Here is a 20,615-nt window from a genome sequence, read left to right as displayed (position 1 = left end):
GAATAAGAATATCTTACTTATCCCATCTTAATTACTTTCATCTGTTTCTCTCTTCAGAGTTAAGTACTTAAAGCAGTAAGGTGGTGGGAGATGGTATGAGAGTGATACCAAATCTTTTCCAGGGAAGATGGGCCCATGTGTACTCTGATCATGCACTTTCAGAATTATAATAATTAAAAAAAGAATTATAATAAAATAGACTATATGTGCAAAGAAGGCTCTCTTGCCCTTTGTGATCATGAAAACAAAGCAGTTGAACAAGCCTGATGTGAAAGTGATCTGTGCTGTGCTCTGTCACTAGCAAGAATAGGAAAAATGCTTGTGGCAAGCAAACAGACCCCACTTTCACACTGATCTCACATGGCTGCAGTAAAAAAAAAGGGGGGGGGGCATCCTTCTAAGACTGCCATTGTCCCAGATCTTTTGTTAAAATCCTTACCTTTTAATGGATATTTAAAATACCAGTAACAGAGGTGTAAGAGCTCTGAGTTTATCAAAAAGGGCATGAGTTTTTAAATGGTGAGATTTTCTTTTCAAAGATGCAAATCAGCTTCAGGAAAATGAGAGGGTGAAAGGGAGAAAGGGCCCAAGGGACAACTTTTTAAATTCAGGCTTTAGGCTACTGGTCACGCCAATTAAAATGCAAATGGATAAGGCTTCTAGCTTTTCGCCAGCTTGCCAAATACCCTGATGACTTACTAGTGGCAACAGCTATTATGCCTTCCACTTTCGCATCAATGTCCTAAACAATGCCTAAAAGCTTAGGAGAGTTGATGCCAGATCCCAGAGTGGGCAGGGCCTGGCAATACAGATACACACACACTCCAACAATTACCCTGTGGGTGGAAACTTTCAATCACGGCAGTAAAGGTACCAGTGTGTTCTTCCCATTCACGTGGGAAATATCTTTTTCTCAAATGGGAAATCTCACAATGCAGAGCTAGGACTCTCTAACAAGCAAATGACAGATGGGTCTGGATGCTGAAGGTAAAGGACAGAATTGGTTTTGGTGACTCTCTGAATATTCATAGAATCTATAAAAGTCCAATCCTTTTAAGATGCAGTCTGTTAGAAATGAATATGCAACTGTACCAAATAAAAAACACTGTATTTCTCAAAACGGACACAAGGAGGGAACTTTTCCCACCTCCCACTGCTGTCAGAGTTTCTGGATGAAATATTATCTGAACTTTATAGTGATTTGAGATTTATATTCTCTAATGGAGGCCCCCAAAATGTTTTTTTCCCAAGTTACATTCCCTCTTTTATTATTTCACCCATCACAAAAGATGCTATATTCAGCAAGATAATTCCTAAGGATAGTGTTAGAACTAGCTAGCTCTTCAAAACGATTCAGATTCCTGGACGCCACACATGGCAGCAGCATGGGGTTCCTTTTTTCAAGTTTCTCAGAAAAGAGGAGGGAGAGAAAAAGAGGGAAGGGGAGAGGAGAGGAGAGTGGAAACAATGAGATATTCAGTAGGAAAGAACTATCGTCAATACTATGACTACTGCTTACAATCAGACCTATTACAATGAAAACCATCATGTACTAGAGGATCTCCAAACCTTGTTGCTCCAACCAACTAGCTGAGCAACCATGACAGCAAGCAAAAGCTTCAGACTTGGCTATTCTTCCAAGTCTGGGCAGGACAGGAGGTGTTTTTTCAAGTCTTAATTAAACAAGCTTGACTACAGTCAAACTGTAAGCAACCAAGCGAGGTGGCAACAGCCAGGTTTACAGGAAGAGGCAGCCAGCGAGGATAACACGCATCAGATATGCTTATAACAAACAGATTTAAGGCTGAGGTGTCCCTTAGTCTTAACACTGTTTTTCTCAAAATTTTGTTGGCTTTACAGAAACACTGACTATAAAGTTACTTTCAAATTAATAAAAATCTTCAGTAAGATCAACAATGGAGTAATTCCCAACAAAGTACTAAATATGAGAGAGCGAAATCTGGTCATCTGTATGAATCTGGCTGCCAAAGGCACCTGTCTATAATATCTAAAACCAAATTCAACCTATCCCAGTTTCTCCCACAGTGAAGTTTTCCCAGGACTCATATGAGGTATTAAGGACTGGTCAGAACACCAGAACTAGTCAGTCATCCATACTCCATATTCATGCAGAAGAGGATGCAACACATGCTTCTAAATAGCAGATCGTGCTCAACAGGTTTGTGGAACATAAGCTGAATTTCCGTCACTATTTAGAAGTACACATATATTTTTAAATGCTTTCTATTTTGCTCTGTTATCTAGCACCTGCCCCCCAAGCACCAAAAAACAACAACAGAGCAAGCAGGAAGCAGCCCACAAAGGGTTGGACCAAGTGCCCTGGCCAGGAAGGGCCACGCATCCCTTCTGCTCAGAGCCAGCAGCAGAGGCCAGTACCAGGAGGGGACACAGGAAACAGCCGACGAGCACCACTGCTCCTGCACGCCACCCGATTTTCTAAATCTTTGATTCCAAAATTCAAGAGGCCCCACACCTTTCCTTCTTGTAAGCTTCACTATCCATAATAAGGATTTGTGCCTATCGCTACTACCTTTGGTAATTTTCTCCCATTATTAGCTTGGGCCAGTTCTTGGTTCCATGTTGATTTTCTCACAAAATTACATCCAAAACGGATGGGACCCTAAGGATATAAGCTCCACAGAACAAAAACCTGTACAAGCAAGTGAAGTCCCCACACGTTTTTCTCATACCAATTACGCACCATATTTTGAAACACACACACACACACACACACACACTAATGAATGACCCAGCATATCTGGAATCTAAACAATGCCTGTCAGCAACGACTCAGGGTTCATCTTTTACACTTGGCCTTCTGCCGAGCCTCTTTTCTGTCAGCTTCTTCTCTTTCATTTTCCTAAGTGAACACTATTTTGACAAGGGGTTAAGCAATACACAAAAAGCAGAGAAAAAATATTAACAAATTAAGCACTTTTGTCTCACCCTCCTCAGAACACTGTGCCAAGTGTTGCACATTCCACGCTGCAGTCTCAAAACACTGCGCACAGGGACTGCCTGCTCTGCATTCAGCACACAGATCGCTTTGACTATGATCACACGCATTTATCTTTATTTTTAAATTCTCCTCATTGTTACCAATGGCACTTGAACATTATTATTACTAATCCAGCTACTCCTAATAATAGTATTTAAGTAACTTGTCATCCTGGGAACTTTATAGACAATAGCTAATTAATTGTCGAGCATTTAATGTAACAGGATTCTAATCTCCAACCTCTGAAGCAGGGTATTTATGTTATAATGGTAAAACTTTTGTTTGAATTGATTATTTATGCAGGATATATTCTCTATCACCTCAATTCTAATTTTTATATCTGCTTTGTAAGTAAAATAAAGAATCACACACCAAAAGACACAGACAGTACACTTCACAAACAGTAATGAATCTCCTGTGACTCCTTTTATTCACACAATAGATTCTATATTACCATTTAGAGAAAAACAAAACAGAACACCATAGGTTATTTCCCTTGTTTGCAAGATATGCTCACAGTATTCTGATAGGAACAAGAAGGTGCAGCAGGCAGTGTGAGTAAATACAGTGTTCTGTTGACATCTTGTTCCTGCTTTCAAACAGCCAGGTATGTTACATATGAACTGTCAGGACAGCTAAGGAAGTTTTCCTGTCTAAATGTGCCCACGTTCCTTTCAGAGACCTCATCTAAGGCTGAGGTCCCTATCTTAGTTGAACACTGTGGTAACAAATTTCATAACTTGCAACATTTAAAAGGTATAAACACTGCCAGTTTTATCCGCTAACCTCCCCTTCACACATACACCATACATACTTTCCATGTGACAATGCAAATGGTCTGAATCCTGCAGAAAACAGAAAGGTGTCAAAGAGAGAGAGATAAAATCCCTTTCTTGGGCCCTTAATGAGGTCTCCAGAGCCAAAGGCAAACCAATAACAAATTGTACTTTCCACATATGAAGGGGGGCAGGGTGCAGAAAAAAGGCAAAGGGCGGGGGTGAGCTTGTCATCTGAAATTAATTGAACTTAGCCATGCCAAGAAAACACTGGTAATAAACCCTCCCCAACTAAATTAAGGGTTTTATGCCATGAAAAAAAAATAAAAATTTATGGCAGTAATTTCATCTGGGTTTTTCAGGAAGTGCTTGCTGATTTTCTTGTACTCAGTAGAAAAATCCCCAAGGAGCAATGCAGACTGCAATAAGGCAGACTTCTAAAAAGATACCATTTAATTTCTCACTCCTCCCATTGCACTATTACCACTCTTCCACTTTTCTCTAACTCAGTATTAACTCTCTCAACACAATTCTCTTCCACTAGCTCCCAGCACCATCTTACAGGGCAGGGGAGATGGACTCTGCCACTGCCCATCTATTGCTCTTGGCAAGAGAAGTACAGGTGAAGAGAACTGCAGGCCCCAGAAGCACACACATCTGTTTCTCTTGGCTTTTTGTTTTTGTTTTTTTAATGACACCCAGCCATCTTAACTGAAGTACCAAGTCTTAGTGGCTTCAACACAACTATCAATCAACATCTTTAACACTGGTGACAAAAACTAATGAATGATTTCTCAGGGGGGAAAAAACCACACAGAACCATGGTTCCCAGCCCATGGATCATATGTGGCGGGCGCAGCTACATAGGCCACACACAGAGTTACCTGCAAGGGCTTTTTAAATCCTCATGGACCTGAGGATCAACTGTATAGGAACACAGACACAGTACTGGCTTTCAAATGTCCACAGACACTGGCATGATGATGAAAACAGGAATTTCTTACTTACAAACGGTAACTAAATTCAAAGCAGCTCTTTGTCATTTTCTCAAAGGATGGATTCTATAAGTAAAACGGTAATTTACAATCCTGAAATATTTTTTGAAGTCAAAGAGTATCTTCACATTGAAAAAGACAGGGAACAACTGATTGAAGTGTTAAGAGTTTTCAGTGTTTTACAATCAGGCACATGGTAGGCACTCAACATTTGATGGTATTTTCTTAGCCCCATTTGTATGTATCTTTTTCTTTCATTCCAGTCTCTAGCAGTTTAGTTCATCGATCTGTCCCATCTCTTGGTGGACAAGGCAGCAGTGGTTCTCAAAGTACGGTCTGGAGACTCGTAGGGGTCCCTGAGACCCTTTTAGGAGGTCCGTGAGGTCAAAACTTGTTAATTCTAAGCAGTTTTTGCCTCCCATGTATGTACAGAGGCTACATGACCTGTGAGATTACAACAGATTGAATGAACGATATATATGAGAACCCCAGCCGTCTTTTATTTACTGTAGCAGCTATTAGGAACATTTGCAAGGCCGCTTTCCTCATCAAATTTGTTTTGTTTTAGAAGAGTTATTTTTCAATAAAAATGGCATTTACATTGACATGTAAGGCATTCAATATTAAATTTTTAAATAGTAAATAATCACTGATATGTATACTCTGTACATGCAAAAGCTCTTTGAGATCCTTAATACTTTTTAAGAGAATAAAGGGCTCTTGGAAAGAAAAGTTTGAGAACTACTGTTACAGAGATAGCAATGCTGTGGTGTCAATGCAGAACCTAGTTTCTGCTCTCAGGACAACTGCTGATCCCTACAGGTATACAAGCAGACACTGAACATCTAACCATTGAGGATATTGAAGAGGGATTCAAATGTTGAGGGTGTCTGGACCATCTGCTCTCCATGTTACCGTCTAATATGAGATTCTATAATTCTATCTTAGAGGGAACCTAAGGAAGCCTCCTTCCATAAATGTGACTACTGACATGGAATATGAATAATACTTGATGTACCTTCATTTTCCTACCCACAAAACAATATGAGCACATTAATGGGCAAATTAATATTTTTCCTGGTGGCTCAGACAGTAAAGGGTCTGCCTGCAATGCAGGAGACCCGGGTTTGATCACTGGGTGGGGAAGATCCCCTGGAGAAGGAAATGGCAACCCACTCCAGTACTCTTGCCTGGAAAATTCCATGGACAGAGGAGCTTTGTAAGCTACAGTCCATGGGGTCACCAAGAGTTGGACAAAACTGAGCAACTTCACTTCTTCACTTCTTCTATGGTTGTATAGTCTTCATGTCAGTACAGTATTTCCAATATTTTGAAAGCAAGGTGACTTTTTTATTTTGCTTATTGGGTTCTTTTTATAACAAAAGCTCTCTCCTCCACATCAAGCCACAGCTTTTAAATAACACAACATAGTACCATTCACTCCGAAGGGAAAGAATGTTAGCACAGCACCATTGACTCAGAAGAATATGGCCATTCACTACATTCTCAAAGAACACCCTACCAGCCAAGTGGTCAGGTCAATAATGAGGCAAACAAAGATTCTGCTGACAGAAATTCCAAAGGCAAATAAATTCATGCCAAACCTGTAGAGATGAGTGGGATACAATAATCTTCTGCACAAGTATTGCTCTTGCATGAAATGGAAACAGGATGGTTTACCCTTAGTGAGCACACTGTACCCACAAAAACCAGCCAGTTGTTTAGAATATTCAGTGTCATATCAATGAAAAAGAACTTTTAGAAAATAAAATAACCATACTTATGTAATTTGATTCAATTCAATGACATTAACTGAGCACTTATTATATTCCAGTGACTACTCCACGTGACATGAAGAGGAGATAAATGAGACTTAACCTAGGACACAGTCTACGAACTTACGCTCTAAAAGGTAAAACAAGTAAAGCAATGTAACACGCTGTGATAAGAGATATCAAAGTAGGTGTTTAATACTATTGAAACATAGATGACAAAGTAATGAATTCAGGCTGGTGGGAATAAAAGAAAATAGATATTGCATATGCAACGGAAGAGGCAGGAAAGGAGAAGTTTATGCCTAATGATCTTCATCTCCAGTTGAGCCCTCAAACATCTCTTGACGACCCTTCTCCATGTCACTTCTTCTCTCCACAGCTGTTATTTGAAATCTTCTCCATTCCTCTTACATCTCCTCAGCAGCTGTTCTTGCTGCCTTCTGCAGAGGAGAGAGAGAAGGACTGGCCACCCAATTCTAGCTGGGCTGCCATCCTTCTTCCCTTTACGAGGCAGCCAAGGGTAACACTCCACTAAGACTCTACAGCCAATCGAGTCTCCCCTGTCAGGAAGGTCTGCTAGCCAGCCTTTCCCTTCCCAACCTCTCCCTCACTCCCTTAACACCAGCATATAAACATGCTTCCCCAGTAGCCCTCTCAAGAAGTGACTATTTTTCTCTCAATTCCCCTGTCCCACAAATTCCAAGGCCAGGAGTATGGAGGCAGTTATGTCTGCTCCCCAGTACCCTCCCAGCAGGCCTCTTGCACTCTGCCCATGTCTCCTAATCTCCGTGTTCTTGCAGACCGCTTTCAAGCCCCACCTGCTTGTTGGCTGTACCGTCATCTACCGTCTCCACCCTCATTCCACCTGAATGAAAGCCTGCACTCCCGACTCTTCCCTTCCACTCCCACTCCTGTCATCATATGTCAACAAAAATGTACACTATGCAAACATAACTTGGCCTCCCATTTCCTTGATAACTTCTTTCATGAGCCCTTCTCCACTGTATCTCAGTGATCCAAATCCATGGGCAGCTCCTTGAATTGGTCAACAGAAACTCTTACCCATGCCAAAATTCTAAATTCACACATCCCACATTCCAACACCCCACCCCATCCTTCCCATTCATTAGTTTTAGTATCTCTGCTGTTAAAATTCTTCCTCCTCACTGAACCTGCTAACCTACTGATTCTGTCACAATCCTATAGCCTTTCTGTCCTTCTTTGTTCAGCTTTATTTGCAGTCTATGTATAATACAATCATTCCCTTGCAGAGTTCTCTTACTTCCTTTGCCCTCTGCCCAGTCACTCTTGCTTATTAGCAAACTCTAGCCCTAGTGACGCAAAGTATCAACTTTATCTGAGTACAAACCAACATCACAGTATACAGCTAGAGAAAAACCACACATTGTGAATGTATTTTAAATTCAACATGGCCCAGCAATCCTACACCCTTTTTGACTTTCTAGGATTGATTTCACACTTTGAGCTTTCCAAGTTCCTCCTTTCAACTGATGATGTTATATCCTATTTCACTGAGACTACAGAATGTCTCATGTTATTACCACCAAAACTACAAAATTATGGACAACTAAGTAAACTTCTCCTTCCTCCCTGTCACAGTGGAAACAGTATTCCTTTCCTTATCAAAGCCCAGTCCTTCTACGTGTACTTTAGACCCCACCACCTCCTCCCTAGTCAAGGACTGTGCATCCTCCCTTTCACTGCATTATCAGTCTCTCAGAAAGAACAGGTGAAATGTGAATTTTTACAGTCTTTTGAGAAATTAGCAATACCAGCAAAAATTACATAAAATACCAACGTATAAAGATGGATACGGCTTACCTGGTGGCTCAGTGGTAAAGAATTCGCCTGCCAGTGTAGGAGACATGAGTTCTATCCCTGAGTGGGGAAGATTCCCAGGAAAAGGAAATGACAACCCACTCCAATATTCTTGCCTGGGAAATCTCATGGACAGAGGAGCCTGGCAGTAGGCTACCATCTATGGGGTTGGCAAAGAGTCAGACACAACTTAACTACTAAACAACAAAAGATGGACACACACACACACACACCATGTAGGTTGGGGAAGTACAGAATGTTCATTATAGCCTATTTTCAAAGGCAAAAGAGAAAACAAAGCAAATACTCATCAATAGTGAAAGCTTGAATAAGTCATGATAGAACATACCATGGACCATCACAGAGCCCTTAAAAGAATGAATTAGAGATTCTAATAGATTCAGTGCAATCAGTATAGCTCTACTTCCTCACTTGCTTTCACTCACCTTCTAACCCTACCACAATACTGAACATGATCCTGCAGTGATAACCATTAATCTAGATGGTGCCAAAGCCACAGCCCCTTTTCTGACTTTATTCAAACCACTCAACAGAGTTGCTTACTCCCTTCATTCCTTGAAACACCCTTCCTAGCCTCCATGATATCACCTTCTCCCAAGTTCCTACTTCACTGGCTGTTGTCTCAATTCTCTTTGCAAGCTCTGTTTCCTCTTTTTGACTTCTAAATACTGTCATTGCTCAGAGTTTGGCTCTACATCCTCTCTCAGGTGAATATGTCCACTCTCGTGGCTTGAAACACACCTATACACCAAATAATTTTAAATGTTAGACCAAACCTCTCCTCTAACCTCCACACAATCTAATTCAGTTGCTCAGTTAAAATCTCTTATGCAAACAAATTTAAGCACGTATAAAATAGGAGGTTTTGATTCTGCATGTCCTCCCAGCTCCATCCCACACTGAAAATTTGGGGACCTTTCCATTCTGCCACCTGAGTCAACTGTGTTACATTAATGCAGATACTAACCAGATACCAAAGCAGCCCCTCTTCACCATCCCTCGACCTTTTCAGCAATCATTAGCCACAAAATGTTGATTCTATCTTCACACTATATTTCACTAGCTACCTGCTTCGCTCTCCCACCTGAGCCAAGTAGCCACTAAGTTACTTCCCTGCTTCAGTTCTTGTCCCACCCTCATTAGTAACCCATTATCTACAAAACAACCACTGTGAAGTTTTTAGAATTTAAATCAGATTGTGTTATTTTGCTTAAAATCTTCCAGTGGCTACCCGCTGTTCTTGAATAAAACACAAACTAGAACCATGTATACATGGCCACACTCATGCTACTGTTGCAGCTCACCTCACTGTGGCCACAAAAGCCTTCTGTCCCTGATGGGTTCTAGAGCACACCAAGGTGCTTCTACCTTAGGACCTACACACATAATGCTCTCTCTGAATGAAAGACTGTTTCCTAGGCTCTTTACCCCTCATCCCCTCATTCTTCAGATCTCAATTTTTTGTCCATGGCTGTTTAGCAGTTAGTTGTGTGATTCTAGTTGTGTGATTTCATGAGAGGGGTTGAGCTCAAGTCCTTCTCTATCATCTTGTCTCTAAGGCCCAAGATTTAAATTTAAAATGACACCTCCTCAAAGAGGCCTTTCCTGACCACACTATCTTAAATAGGTCTCACTGTTACTTTCAGCCACACTATCCTGCTTATTTCCTTCACAGTGCTTCCCATTATTATTTGTTATTCAATTATTAAGTAGCTATTCCGCTAGAATTAAGAGCTATTCTCAGCATAGAGCAGAGTTCGGCTCACAGAGGGTCTTTAATAAATGATCACTCTAGGAGGGAATCAACAGGATAATTAAATTTCTCCTGTCTTAACAATTCTCCTTCAACCCCTGTGCCCCTGGTTACCACCAGTCCACCCTATCTCTATTCTCTCAAACTTCTGAAAACAACTGTCAACTCATGATTTTTTTTTTTTCAGTTTCATTGAGATACAACTGACATACAACACTGTATTAGTTTAAGGTGTGCAGCATGGTTTTATTTTCCCCGTGATTCTTTGACTTCACACCCTTCAACCCACTTCTCTCCACGCCATGAGACTGCTCTTCCTTCAGACAGAACATCTTGTTGTTAAAGCAAATAAAAATTTCTTATTGCTCTTATGACATTAAACCTTGTTGATCACTCCTTCCTTCTTAAAAAGTTCTCTTGGCTTGAATGACAATTCACCCTCTTGCTATTCCTACCTTTACCACTCCTTTTCTTTTTTTTAAATATAAATTTATTTATTTTAATTGGAGGCTAATTACTTTACAATATTGTATTGGTTTTGCCATGCATCGACATGAATCCACCACGGGTGTACATGTGTTCCCCATCCTGAACCCCCATCCCACTTCCCTCCCCATCCCATCCCTCTGGGTCGTCCCAGTGCACCAGCCCTGAGCATCCCGTATCATGCATCAAACCTGGATTGGCAATTCGTTTCATATATGATAATATACATGTTTCAATGCCATTCTCCCCAATCATCCCACCCTCGCCCTCTCCCACAGAGTCCAAAAGACTGTTCTATACATGCGTCTTTTTTGCTGTCTCGCACACAGGGTTATCGTTACCGTCTTTCTAAATTCCATATATATGCGTTTTCAATATCCTTCTAAGGTGTCCCTTCCCCCCCTTTCCTAAAATGTTGCTGTCCATAAGAGTTCTAACCCAGACGCCCCACCCTCTCTACAAACACTGAATCATCTCATGCACTCATATGACTTCAGTTACCTTCTTACAAATGCAAATGGCTTCCAAATCTGTATCTTTAGCCCAGATCCTACTCCCATGCTTCAGACCATTTATGCCTAAATGCCTAGATATACCCAAGCAGATATCAACTGGCACCTCAAACTCAGTATATTTAAACTAAACTGATGATCTTTCCCTGCTCTATCTGCCCATTCTCCTGTATTTCCATCTTAGTGAATGGTATCCACGACTCCAAGCCAAGAACAGAGTCTTTACACATTGATGTCTCTCACCTCACTCCCTCAACACATCTACTTTAAACCAAGGTCAGAATGTTCTAACAACTGAACATTTCTTTAAATTGCCCACTTCTCTGCATCTCCATTGCCACAACCTTGATTCAAGCCATGCCATTTCTTGCACAGACTGCTGTAAAAGTCTTCAAATTCTGTTCTTAACTCCCTCAAAGGCATTCTCCAGAGAGCAGCAGGAGTGCTTGTATAAAATAAACTCAATATGATATCCACTATTTAAAATATATCAATGGCTTCAACTGTCTTGAGGATAAAATTCAAATTTCTTAACCTGGCTGACAAAGCCCTGAATGATCTGGACTCTGCTTGCCTCTCTAGTCTCATTTCTGGATACTCTATGCCTCCTCTTCTATGCTCAGACCACAGTAAACTACCAATTTCCCATGCTTTCTCTTCCAGCAGTTCATACATGTTATTCCCCAAACCCTAAGACAGGCTTTCACTTTCCACTCTGCATCCACAACCTCCTCACTCCTCCACCAACCCTCATCTTCTTAGACTAGACTAGGTGATGCTCCCTAGTACTAATTATCCTACAGCCCCACTTCAGAGAATTGAAATTTTCTATTGATCTGTCTGGGGCTTCTCAGGTGGCTCAGTGGTAAAGAATTCACTTTCCAATGCAGGAGACATGGGAGACATGGGTTTGATTCCTGGGTCAGGAAGATCCCATGGATGAGGAAATGGCAACCCACTCCAGTATTCTTGCCTGGAGAATCCCATGGACAGAGGAGCCTGGCAGGCTCCAGAACATAGGGTCATAGAGTCGGACATGACTGAGCACACACGCTATACATATATGTATGTATGTGTGCATGTATGTGTATGTATTAACCTGTCTGCAATCCTACCTACTCATTGAGAACCACTGAATCAGAATCTCCAGGGCAGGGACCCCAGCATCTATACTTCAAGGCTTCCGTGTATGGCTAAAGTACAGCCAGTGTTGAGAAGGACTGCTGTCAATAGCTCTCCTTGAGGAAACAGAACACAATGTGTACTGTTGTAAACCAGTACCCAGGATACTGCTGTAAACTAGTGTGTAATTCCCGGCACACTGCTGACACATAGAAGTTACTCAAATATGCGATGAAGCAGAGAAAGGAACAGGGCAGTGGGTGGAAGGAAGAGAAGGACTGAATGAATTTAAAATAATCCTCAAGAACCTTCCCCACACTAGTAAACATGACATATTACCAAGAATGCAATCTTTAAAAACAAAGTCTCAGGAATTCCCTGCAGCCTAGTGGTTAAGACTCGGCGCTTTTTACTGCCGTAGGCCAGGTTTAACATCTGGTCAGGGAACTTTGATCCCACAAACCATACAGCCCAAGAAAAAGAAAGAGTAAAGCTCCTACTCTGCTTTCAGGTTTATTCTGTTTTACTTCGTTACAGTTAAACTATGTCCTCTTTGCATCAACTGTAAAGAATGGCAGCTAAGATACATTAGACCTAAAAAGTTCTGTACAAATCAGCTTTCACATCTGTAACACCACATGATCTGCCTTCTTGACCTTATAAATATTGGCTAGAAAGGCACAAAAATGTAGAAAAATGCCAGCCATTTGAGCACCTGCACTTTCCTCAAAATGCAGAGTGAGAACTCCTGAAATATAGCAGTGGAGTAGGTTAAAATAATGCTGAACCTTCCAGAGAAAGCAATAACTACACAGTGCTTTAGTAGCAAGTATGCATAAAACATAATAAAATGGCATAGAATTAACACTTCTCGAAAGAAAAATCTAATAAAATCCTGAATTTGGAGAAGAAGCACTGCACAAACAGGGTAGAAACATCTTTATATCTCCCTTGCTGCTCTGAGTGCAGCAGCCTCAGTATATATTTGTTGAATGAATGCCTGATGAATGATGAATGAATATGGCCCTTAAAGGAATTACTCACATTTTCTTCTTCCCCTGATCAAAGAAAGCCAGCTACTCTGAGCCTCATGTTTCATTAGAAAAAATATTTACCAAGTGCCTAAACCAGCTTGTAATGTGCTAGTATAGCGCATTCTAAAAGAACCATATGGGCTTGGCCTCTGCAGCTCAAAGCCTGTCATACAAATCCTATTAGTGATATAGCCTCCCAGCACCAGCACCTAACAAGCATGCATACAGCAGAGGCCAGCAATGTGTCCTAAACATGCCATGTTGCTTTATGAGGCCATAAATTTTTTTTCTTTTTTTAAAATTTTAGTGTAGTTGATTTACAACGTTATGTTAATTTCTGCTGTACAGCAAAGTGACTCAGTTATACATATAGACTTTTTCATATTCTTTTGCATTATGGTTTATCACAGGATATGGAATGTGGTTGCCTCTGCTATGGAGTAGGACCTTAGGACCTTGTTGTTTATCCACCATGTGTGTGACAGTTGGCTAGTCCCCAACTCTCAATCCTTCCCTCCTCAACCCTGTGGCAACCGTAGGCTGTTCTCTATGCCCGTGAGTCTGCTTCTGTTTCATAAATACGTTCATTGCTATTGTATTTTAGATTTCACATGTAAGTGATATCATATGGTGTTACCTTTTTCTTTCTGACTTACTTTGCTTAGTATGATAATCTCTAGGTCCATCCATGTTGCTGCAAATGTAAGATGTCATAACTTTTCATGTATTCTCCTCCCTCTGTCCAAAACACACCTGGAAAATTCCTACTCATCCATGAAGACCTAGATATACATTATCTTCTTTGTAAAATATTCTGTGAATTTCCCAGAATTAAGGATTTCCTTCCCTGTGTTCTTCTTCCATACTATTCTGTAAATACATTTAGTGTATTTGAATCCCATTTGAATGATGATGATTAATTACATATTCATTATGCACAATTCAAAGTATGAAGGGAAACCATTCACTTTTCACATCTGGAACATTTTCACATGGAAGAGTAAAGAGTAAAGATTTACCTGAATAGATAACAGGAAGGGCATAAGGTGCAATTCTGGAAAAAAATTAACCTAAACGTGGGCATGAAGAGGAAAGGTAAAGGAAATGGTCGAAGGTCCTTTTCAAAGCTCAGAGTGGATGTTTGGCACTTGATCCACAGGGCAATGGAAAACTACCACTAAGTTTTACAGAAGGCAAGGGATGATGTGGACCCCATCACCCTTTTCATTTCAGTGTCTGCGGAACGTGTGCATACCAAACACCACATGGCCGCTCTCAGTTAGCTGCCGTCAAATGAGATGAGCTGACGGAGTTCACTCTTCCAGAGCACTGTGGCCTGTTGAAGAAGAGGGATGCAGGCTCCCTGTCCACTGCCTCCAGAGCAAAGCGAAAGCTGGAGGTCTGCTTACTACACTGAAATTAATCCTTCTTTAACAGCTTCATGTAATATGCTCTGCAAAATCTTCACCAGATTCTCTATCAGAGGTGCTGCTGAGAGTTACCTGACCCTTTGCCAGAAACAAACATAATCCTTTTAGAGGCAATCATCAACCATTCAATAAATGTTAGGAAACATCTTCATTACCTTTAAGAAGTAAATTTTTAATTCTGAAGGGGTGGATTTTAAAAATGAACCCACACTGTAAACTATTCTTTATATAAATACATTTAATTAACTACTACACTGATAGAATTTTGTGGTTGAACTTTAAGTATTTCCATGTACCCTAATGCTGAAGTTTAGCATTATAATACATATAAAGATAAGATTTTAAAGTGTGCATAGTCTAAAACCCCCAAATTACAAAAATATAACAAAGAGCCAGTCAAAAAGCTACATTATTAACTCCAGTGGTTTCTGACTAGGTTGAATTGTACAGTCCAAGTATAAATTCTGAGGAAGTCATACTATCCCACCCTTAACCTAATAGCTAACTGTGGACCCCATTAGAGCCCTGGGAACCTTAGAGTTTGTCTGGCTTATAGAATTTCTCTTATCAGGTTGATTTAATAAAAGCATGTTTTAAGCAGTGCTCCTAACTTGGTTTAAAAGTTCAATGATGCTTTCAACAACTCTGATGTAAATGGAAGAGAAAAATGCTCCTTGGACTGATGTAAAATCAAATTAGGAGTACTGCTCATAAAAATGACCCTAAGGAATGATTCTGCTTTGGAGAAAGAGATTAATATGAAGACACACACATATGTATCTATTTATAGCCATTCTCACAGTCTACTGTTAATGGGACAGACAGACACAAGTACCCGACGTTCCGAGGCTGGCTTTTTGGCGGGGGCGGGGGTTGTCTGTAGCTCACCATCAGTGCAATGTTCACTCAGATGATATTTTCATTTTTGAAGCCTTACTAACATATCCCAAGTTCTGAAATGCAGTATATGAGCCTTGACTGTAGAAATAAATTACCAGCTGTCTCATAAAGGACAACCTCATTTAGTAGAAGGCAAATGCTAGCACGGAACAAAAGTAAATAAAGATGGCTACATATGCTCTAGTCTGCAAGCTGGAAAGTTGACAGTGATGAAAGAAGCAGAAGAGGGAAAAGATTAAACATGAAGAACAGCTGCCACTAATAGACTATCTGACTACTCAAGCAGTTTGATAATACAGCACAGCAACAATACTAATTAAAATTGCTGGTGTGAAGACTTAGATCCAGAGATCTTAAAGCTAAAGAAACAATGGCAGTCCAAGCAATCCACTCCTCTGCTATCATATAAGGTCATACTAAACTCAGGTGAAGAGTAAATGGCAATGTTCTACGGAAACACATGGTACTACTGTTATGCTTAATAATGAGTCTCCTCTTCTTTTACTTGTAAATTTACTAAAAGTTCCAATTCCTTCTGCATTTGTTTCCCTGCTAATAAGCAGAGATGTAGTTGTTACTATTATGATTATTGTTATTACTTTACTTTTTATTTCCTCGAGAACCTTCAAACAGTATATGCTACCTAAACTGAATATCTTGTAGGTGTAAAACATAAAAGGAATATGTAGTTCATATGAGAATGAAATATGAACAAAGTCTTCCTCATTTCCATCCACAGAATGTCACTTACATCTATCAAAATTCTCACATGTCTTGGGAGCCCACATATCTTCACAGAACAAACTACTCATTAAAGGTTAGGGCAGGAAGGGGGAAAGGATGGACTGGCCTTTTCTGACAAAGAAGGAGGGCTCAGTGATGTGTTTTCAGTGAGTAGAATAAAAGAAAGGGGTTTTAAAAAGGTCAAAGGGAGAGCGGGAAGAGAAGCTTAAATGTCTGACTTCATCACCCCTCTTAAAACGGCTACTTCATCCAACTGAACTAAAATAGACCACCACCAGTTATTAGAGAATCACCCAAGGAAGAAAGAATTTCTACAAGTGACCTCTGGTTACCCTACAACACTGCAGCCCTTCCAAACAAACTGGCACCAAAATAAATGTAGCCAAGAAGAATCTAACATTTATATCTTATGATTTTATTTCAATTTTTCATATAATTTTCTGTAGACCTACTTATGTGGATATAATTTGATTCTAAAGTATTTGGGAAATACATTTAGTCCAGTTGTGCCTGAAAAAGGGAAGAGAAATGTAATTTTCCAGTTTTACAGATGCTTCCAGAATTCTGTCTAAAGATGGATTAATCTACAGTTACTCAGCTGCAGAATATTACTTCTATTCCACAGACTTTGTATATGAACTATTAAATCCATTAGATCGATAGCAATTCCTCCCACCTACTCTAAAAGAGCTGATTTAATGAGAACATCATTTTCTCATTCAAGGCTTTCTTTCTTAAGGGAACACAGTCCTATGTGAACACAGCCAACATTTCCTTTCACATCGACAACTTCATATAAACAGAGCCTGAGGCAGGGCAATGAGGCAAAATGTTCGGTGGTAAATACGCGAATTTATTTAAAAGACACTGTTGCGGGATTTGAGCTTAAAACTGGACTTAACTTACAAAGGTTAAAATAAAAGAAAACCAAAACTAACCATTTTCTTCCTCAAAAACTCTTCAAATGATACAAGCACTACTAGCATCACATTATTGGAAAAGGAAGTGTTATTTCTTACTACTAACTATTCACTATTAAATACTTCAAAATACTCTCTTTCCACTCCCCTTCTACAACAAAAAGATAATAGTGGAAAGAAATGTACCCTTTTGTCCTTTCTGGACCTGCATATTAATAGAGATGACAGGGATATTACTGTCTGTTGTCTTAGACAATAGAAGCCATGGAAGTCTCAAGATACAGTCACTAGCACTAAGTTCTCTCTTTCTCCTCTGAGCCTTTATACGTTAAAGCACAGAATAAACCATAAAGTACTACTTAACACACCAAAAATTAAAAATGGAGACAGAGGGTGGATCAATGTGCATTGTCTCACAAATATAGTTTCAAAGATAATTGGTAATGTTCTCTTTTTCCAAAGAAGTGAGGGTTAAATATAGTCGCTCTGCACAGAGACTGATGATCTTCAGGATGTGTAAATTATACATTACAGTTACATAACAGACTAAATCACAGTCATCAACAAAAGAACATTTGGCACAATTCTTGAATTTTTATGACTCTAGCTCATAAGCAGAGCATCAAAAAGGAGAAAATATCCCACCTTACATCAGCCTTACAAGTAGCCTCACAACTCACAGCAAGTAAGAAGTATCCGAGGTGAATGGAAGAGAGACCATCATCTTCTCTGGACTAGAAAATGGTGGTGAGCAGGGGTGCGGAGCTTTTATTTTCAGGTTATCTTAAATAAAGCACATGGTAGTCATTTCATTAATTTTTTAAAACAGGAAGAAGAGGGTCAACTAACTAGATATATGTAGAGCTGTGTGTTTTAAGGTCACTTTATGTCCCTAGGTTAAGTCAAGACACTAAAGTCTGATGAGAGAACACAGATCCTTTCAGAACACTTTCAAAAAGCTGAATGAAAGTGTTAGTTGCTCAGTCGTGTCCAACTCTTTTCAATCCTGTGGAACCTGCCAGGCTCCTCTGTCCATGGGGTTCTCCAGAAAAGAATACGGGAGTGCAATGCCATGCCCCCCTCCAGGGTATCTTCCCAACCCAGGGACTGAACCCGCATCTACTGCATCTCCTGCACTGGCAGGCAGGCTCTTTACCACTAGTGCCACCTGGGAAGCCCTCAGCACGAACCAAAGACTGGTGAAGCATCCTCATGCTTTCAGTGCAGTTCAATGGGCTCTGCTGTGCCACAGTTTCATGCCAGTGCCACTAACTTTAGGCAATTCAGAATGGGTCAAGAGCACTCAGCTAGTGACATGGCGGGAATGGCCAAATGCTTGCCTCAGTTCCTATGACGACACAGAAGCAGAACTATCCTCAGGCTTATTAGATGCATCCAATTAACATTCATCTCTGACAAACTCATCCTGTAAGCTCCCACACCAAAACAGCTACCATTACTCTATAATACCCATTAAGCAATCATAGTGATTTAAGTAAAGCATATTAATGGGAAAAAGCAAAGAGATCTTAACCCAAGAAAACAAAAGAAACACATGAAGAATGCAAAGACCAAAGCAACCCAGGAAAGATACTCTTTCCTTCATCCCATCAGATTGTGCCTCTTCCACCACCAATTCAACAGGATTTTTTTTCTCTGCACTCTGAACAAAAAGCAAAAATTGCTCTCTTTGAAAAGAAGCTGGCCTGGTAAGAACACCTAGAACTCAAAGCCAATACTCGGAGGACGTCCAAGTGTCTGGAGATCCAAAGAACCCATCAATCTCTATAAACTTGGAAAGACTGGACAATCCAAGAGTGCCCAGAGCCATTCCACTCAGCCATATCATATTTTGAGGTGACTACAGAGAAGTCAATGTTGACCTAGATCCACAACAACCAATACCATGTGTTCAAAGTCAAATGGTTGGCTTTGAAACATTGCCAACACTTCCTATAAGAGATTCCCAGACCAGAGAAAAGTAAAACATTTCATAAGGTGATGATCTTAAGCTTTATAGCCCCTTGAATAGTAAAAGCAGTCTCTGGCTTATTTTCTGAAACTAATGTTTCCAAATTACTAAATACCAAAGTAATGTTATGACAAAAATTTCAACCTTCTTAGGTATAATGGGACACAAACTTGTATACTTTCTCAGATACCTGCAACCACCTCTATGTGTGTCTGTCTTTTTCTTTCTCCGTTGGTATCTCATCCAAGTCACTTTGGACTTAGATGAAATACACACTGAGGGCATGGATCTAGCATCCTGAGTGGCTGCAAAGGGTCTGGATGATGCTTGGGAGTACAGAGGAGTTAGCTCCCCATGGGATAAATCTCCATCAGCCAGGACAGGAGACAGGAGGAAACCAGGCAGATAAATCTCCCCCCTGGCCCGCCCTTTTCTTTCTCTTTTCCAAGGACTGAGTGAGTGAGTGAGTGAAGTCGCTCAGTCATGTCCGACTCTTTGCGACCCCATGGACTGTAGCCTATCAGGCTCCTCTGTCCACACGATTTTCCAGGCAAGAGTGCTGGAGTGGATTGCCATTTCCTTCTCCAGGGGATCTTCCTGACCCAGGAATCGAACCCGGGTCTCCTGCATTGCAGGCAGACGCTTTACCGTCTGAGCCACCAGGGAAGCCAAGGACTACTCAAATGTAATTCCTCACTGCAACCATTTTCATTTCCTTTCAGAGAAATCCTGTAGGCAAGTGAACACACCTGCTGAAAGACCTGCTATTTCTTTTCACAGCTTGTTGTGAAGCAAGAGCTAGTTCTGTATCAAATCAATTTCTTTGCATCATTCCTTGTTTCTTTTCCTTTTGCCCTGCAAAAGATCTGACCTGCAGCTTTCAGATTTGATCTGCACTTTAATCCTTGTCTCAGGTTCTGTATGTCAAAGAACCCAGGCTTAGATATTAGTCTTATAGAAACTAATGTCAGATGAAATTAAGATGCAACAGTTAAAACGCACATTTTCAAAATACAGTAAGAGACAAAGACGGATAAATCCCAGGATCCCAGGAAGAAGTGGAAAAAAATTCAAGTGCCTAAAATGTAGAAGACTAGGGTCAATAAATAGTATCAAATGTCACCAACAGAGAAAGCATTCAGACAGCAACGAGAATCAAATACAGGTATTTTTTTCAATGTGTCCAACGACCACCAACTTCAGAGGACAAGATCAGGCATTTTCATTAAGTAATAATGCTGTGTTTCCTGTGGTTATGTATGGATGTGAAAGCTGGACTGTGAAGAAGGCTGAACACCGAAGAATTGCTGCTTTTGA

The 20,615-nt window shown here is 40.4% G+C and overlaps 1 protein-coding gene across 7 annotated transcripts in view; it reads right to left on the bottom strand.

Annotated features, from left to right (window-relative positions):
• BTBD9 (BTB domain containing 9) overlaps positions 1-20,615 on the bottom strand; it is a 411,047-nt gene that overhangs the window by 297,202 nt on the left and 93,230 nt on the right. For 6 of the 7 annotated variants that reach the window (XM_025261016.3, XM_044938340.2, XM_044938342.2 and 3 more), the window contains one exon: positions 18,007-18,109. The exons of the other annotated variant lie outside the window; for it this stretch is intronic. In XM_025261016.3, coding sequence (XP_025116801.2) covers positions 18,007-18,109 — 103 coding nt within the window. The remainder of the gene's footprint in view (positions 1-18,006; positions 18,110-20,615) is intronic. 7 annotated transcript variants of the gene reach the window in all.

This window comes from Bubalus bubalis, chromosome 2 (assembly GCF_019923935.1).
Source record: "Bubalus bubalis isolate 160015118507 breed Murrah chromosome 2, NDDB_SH_1, whole genome shotgun sequence".
NCBI lineage: Eukaryota > Metazoa > Chordata > Mammalia > Artiodactyla > Bovidae > Bubalus > Bubalus bubalis.
Note: the sequence above shows the minus strand (reverse complement) of the source record. Positions and strands in the feature narration are given on the sequence as shown.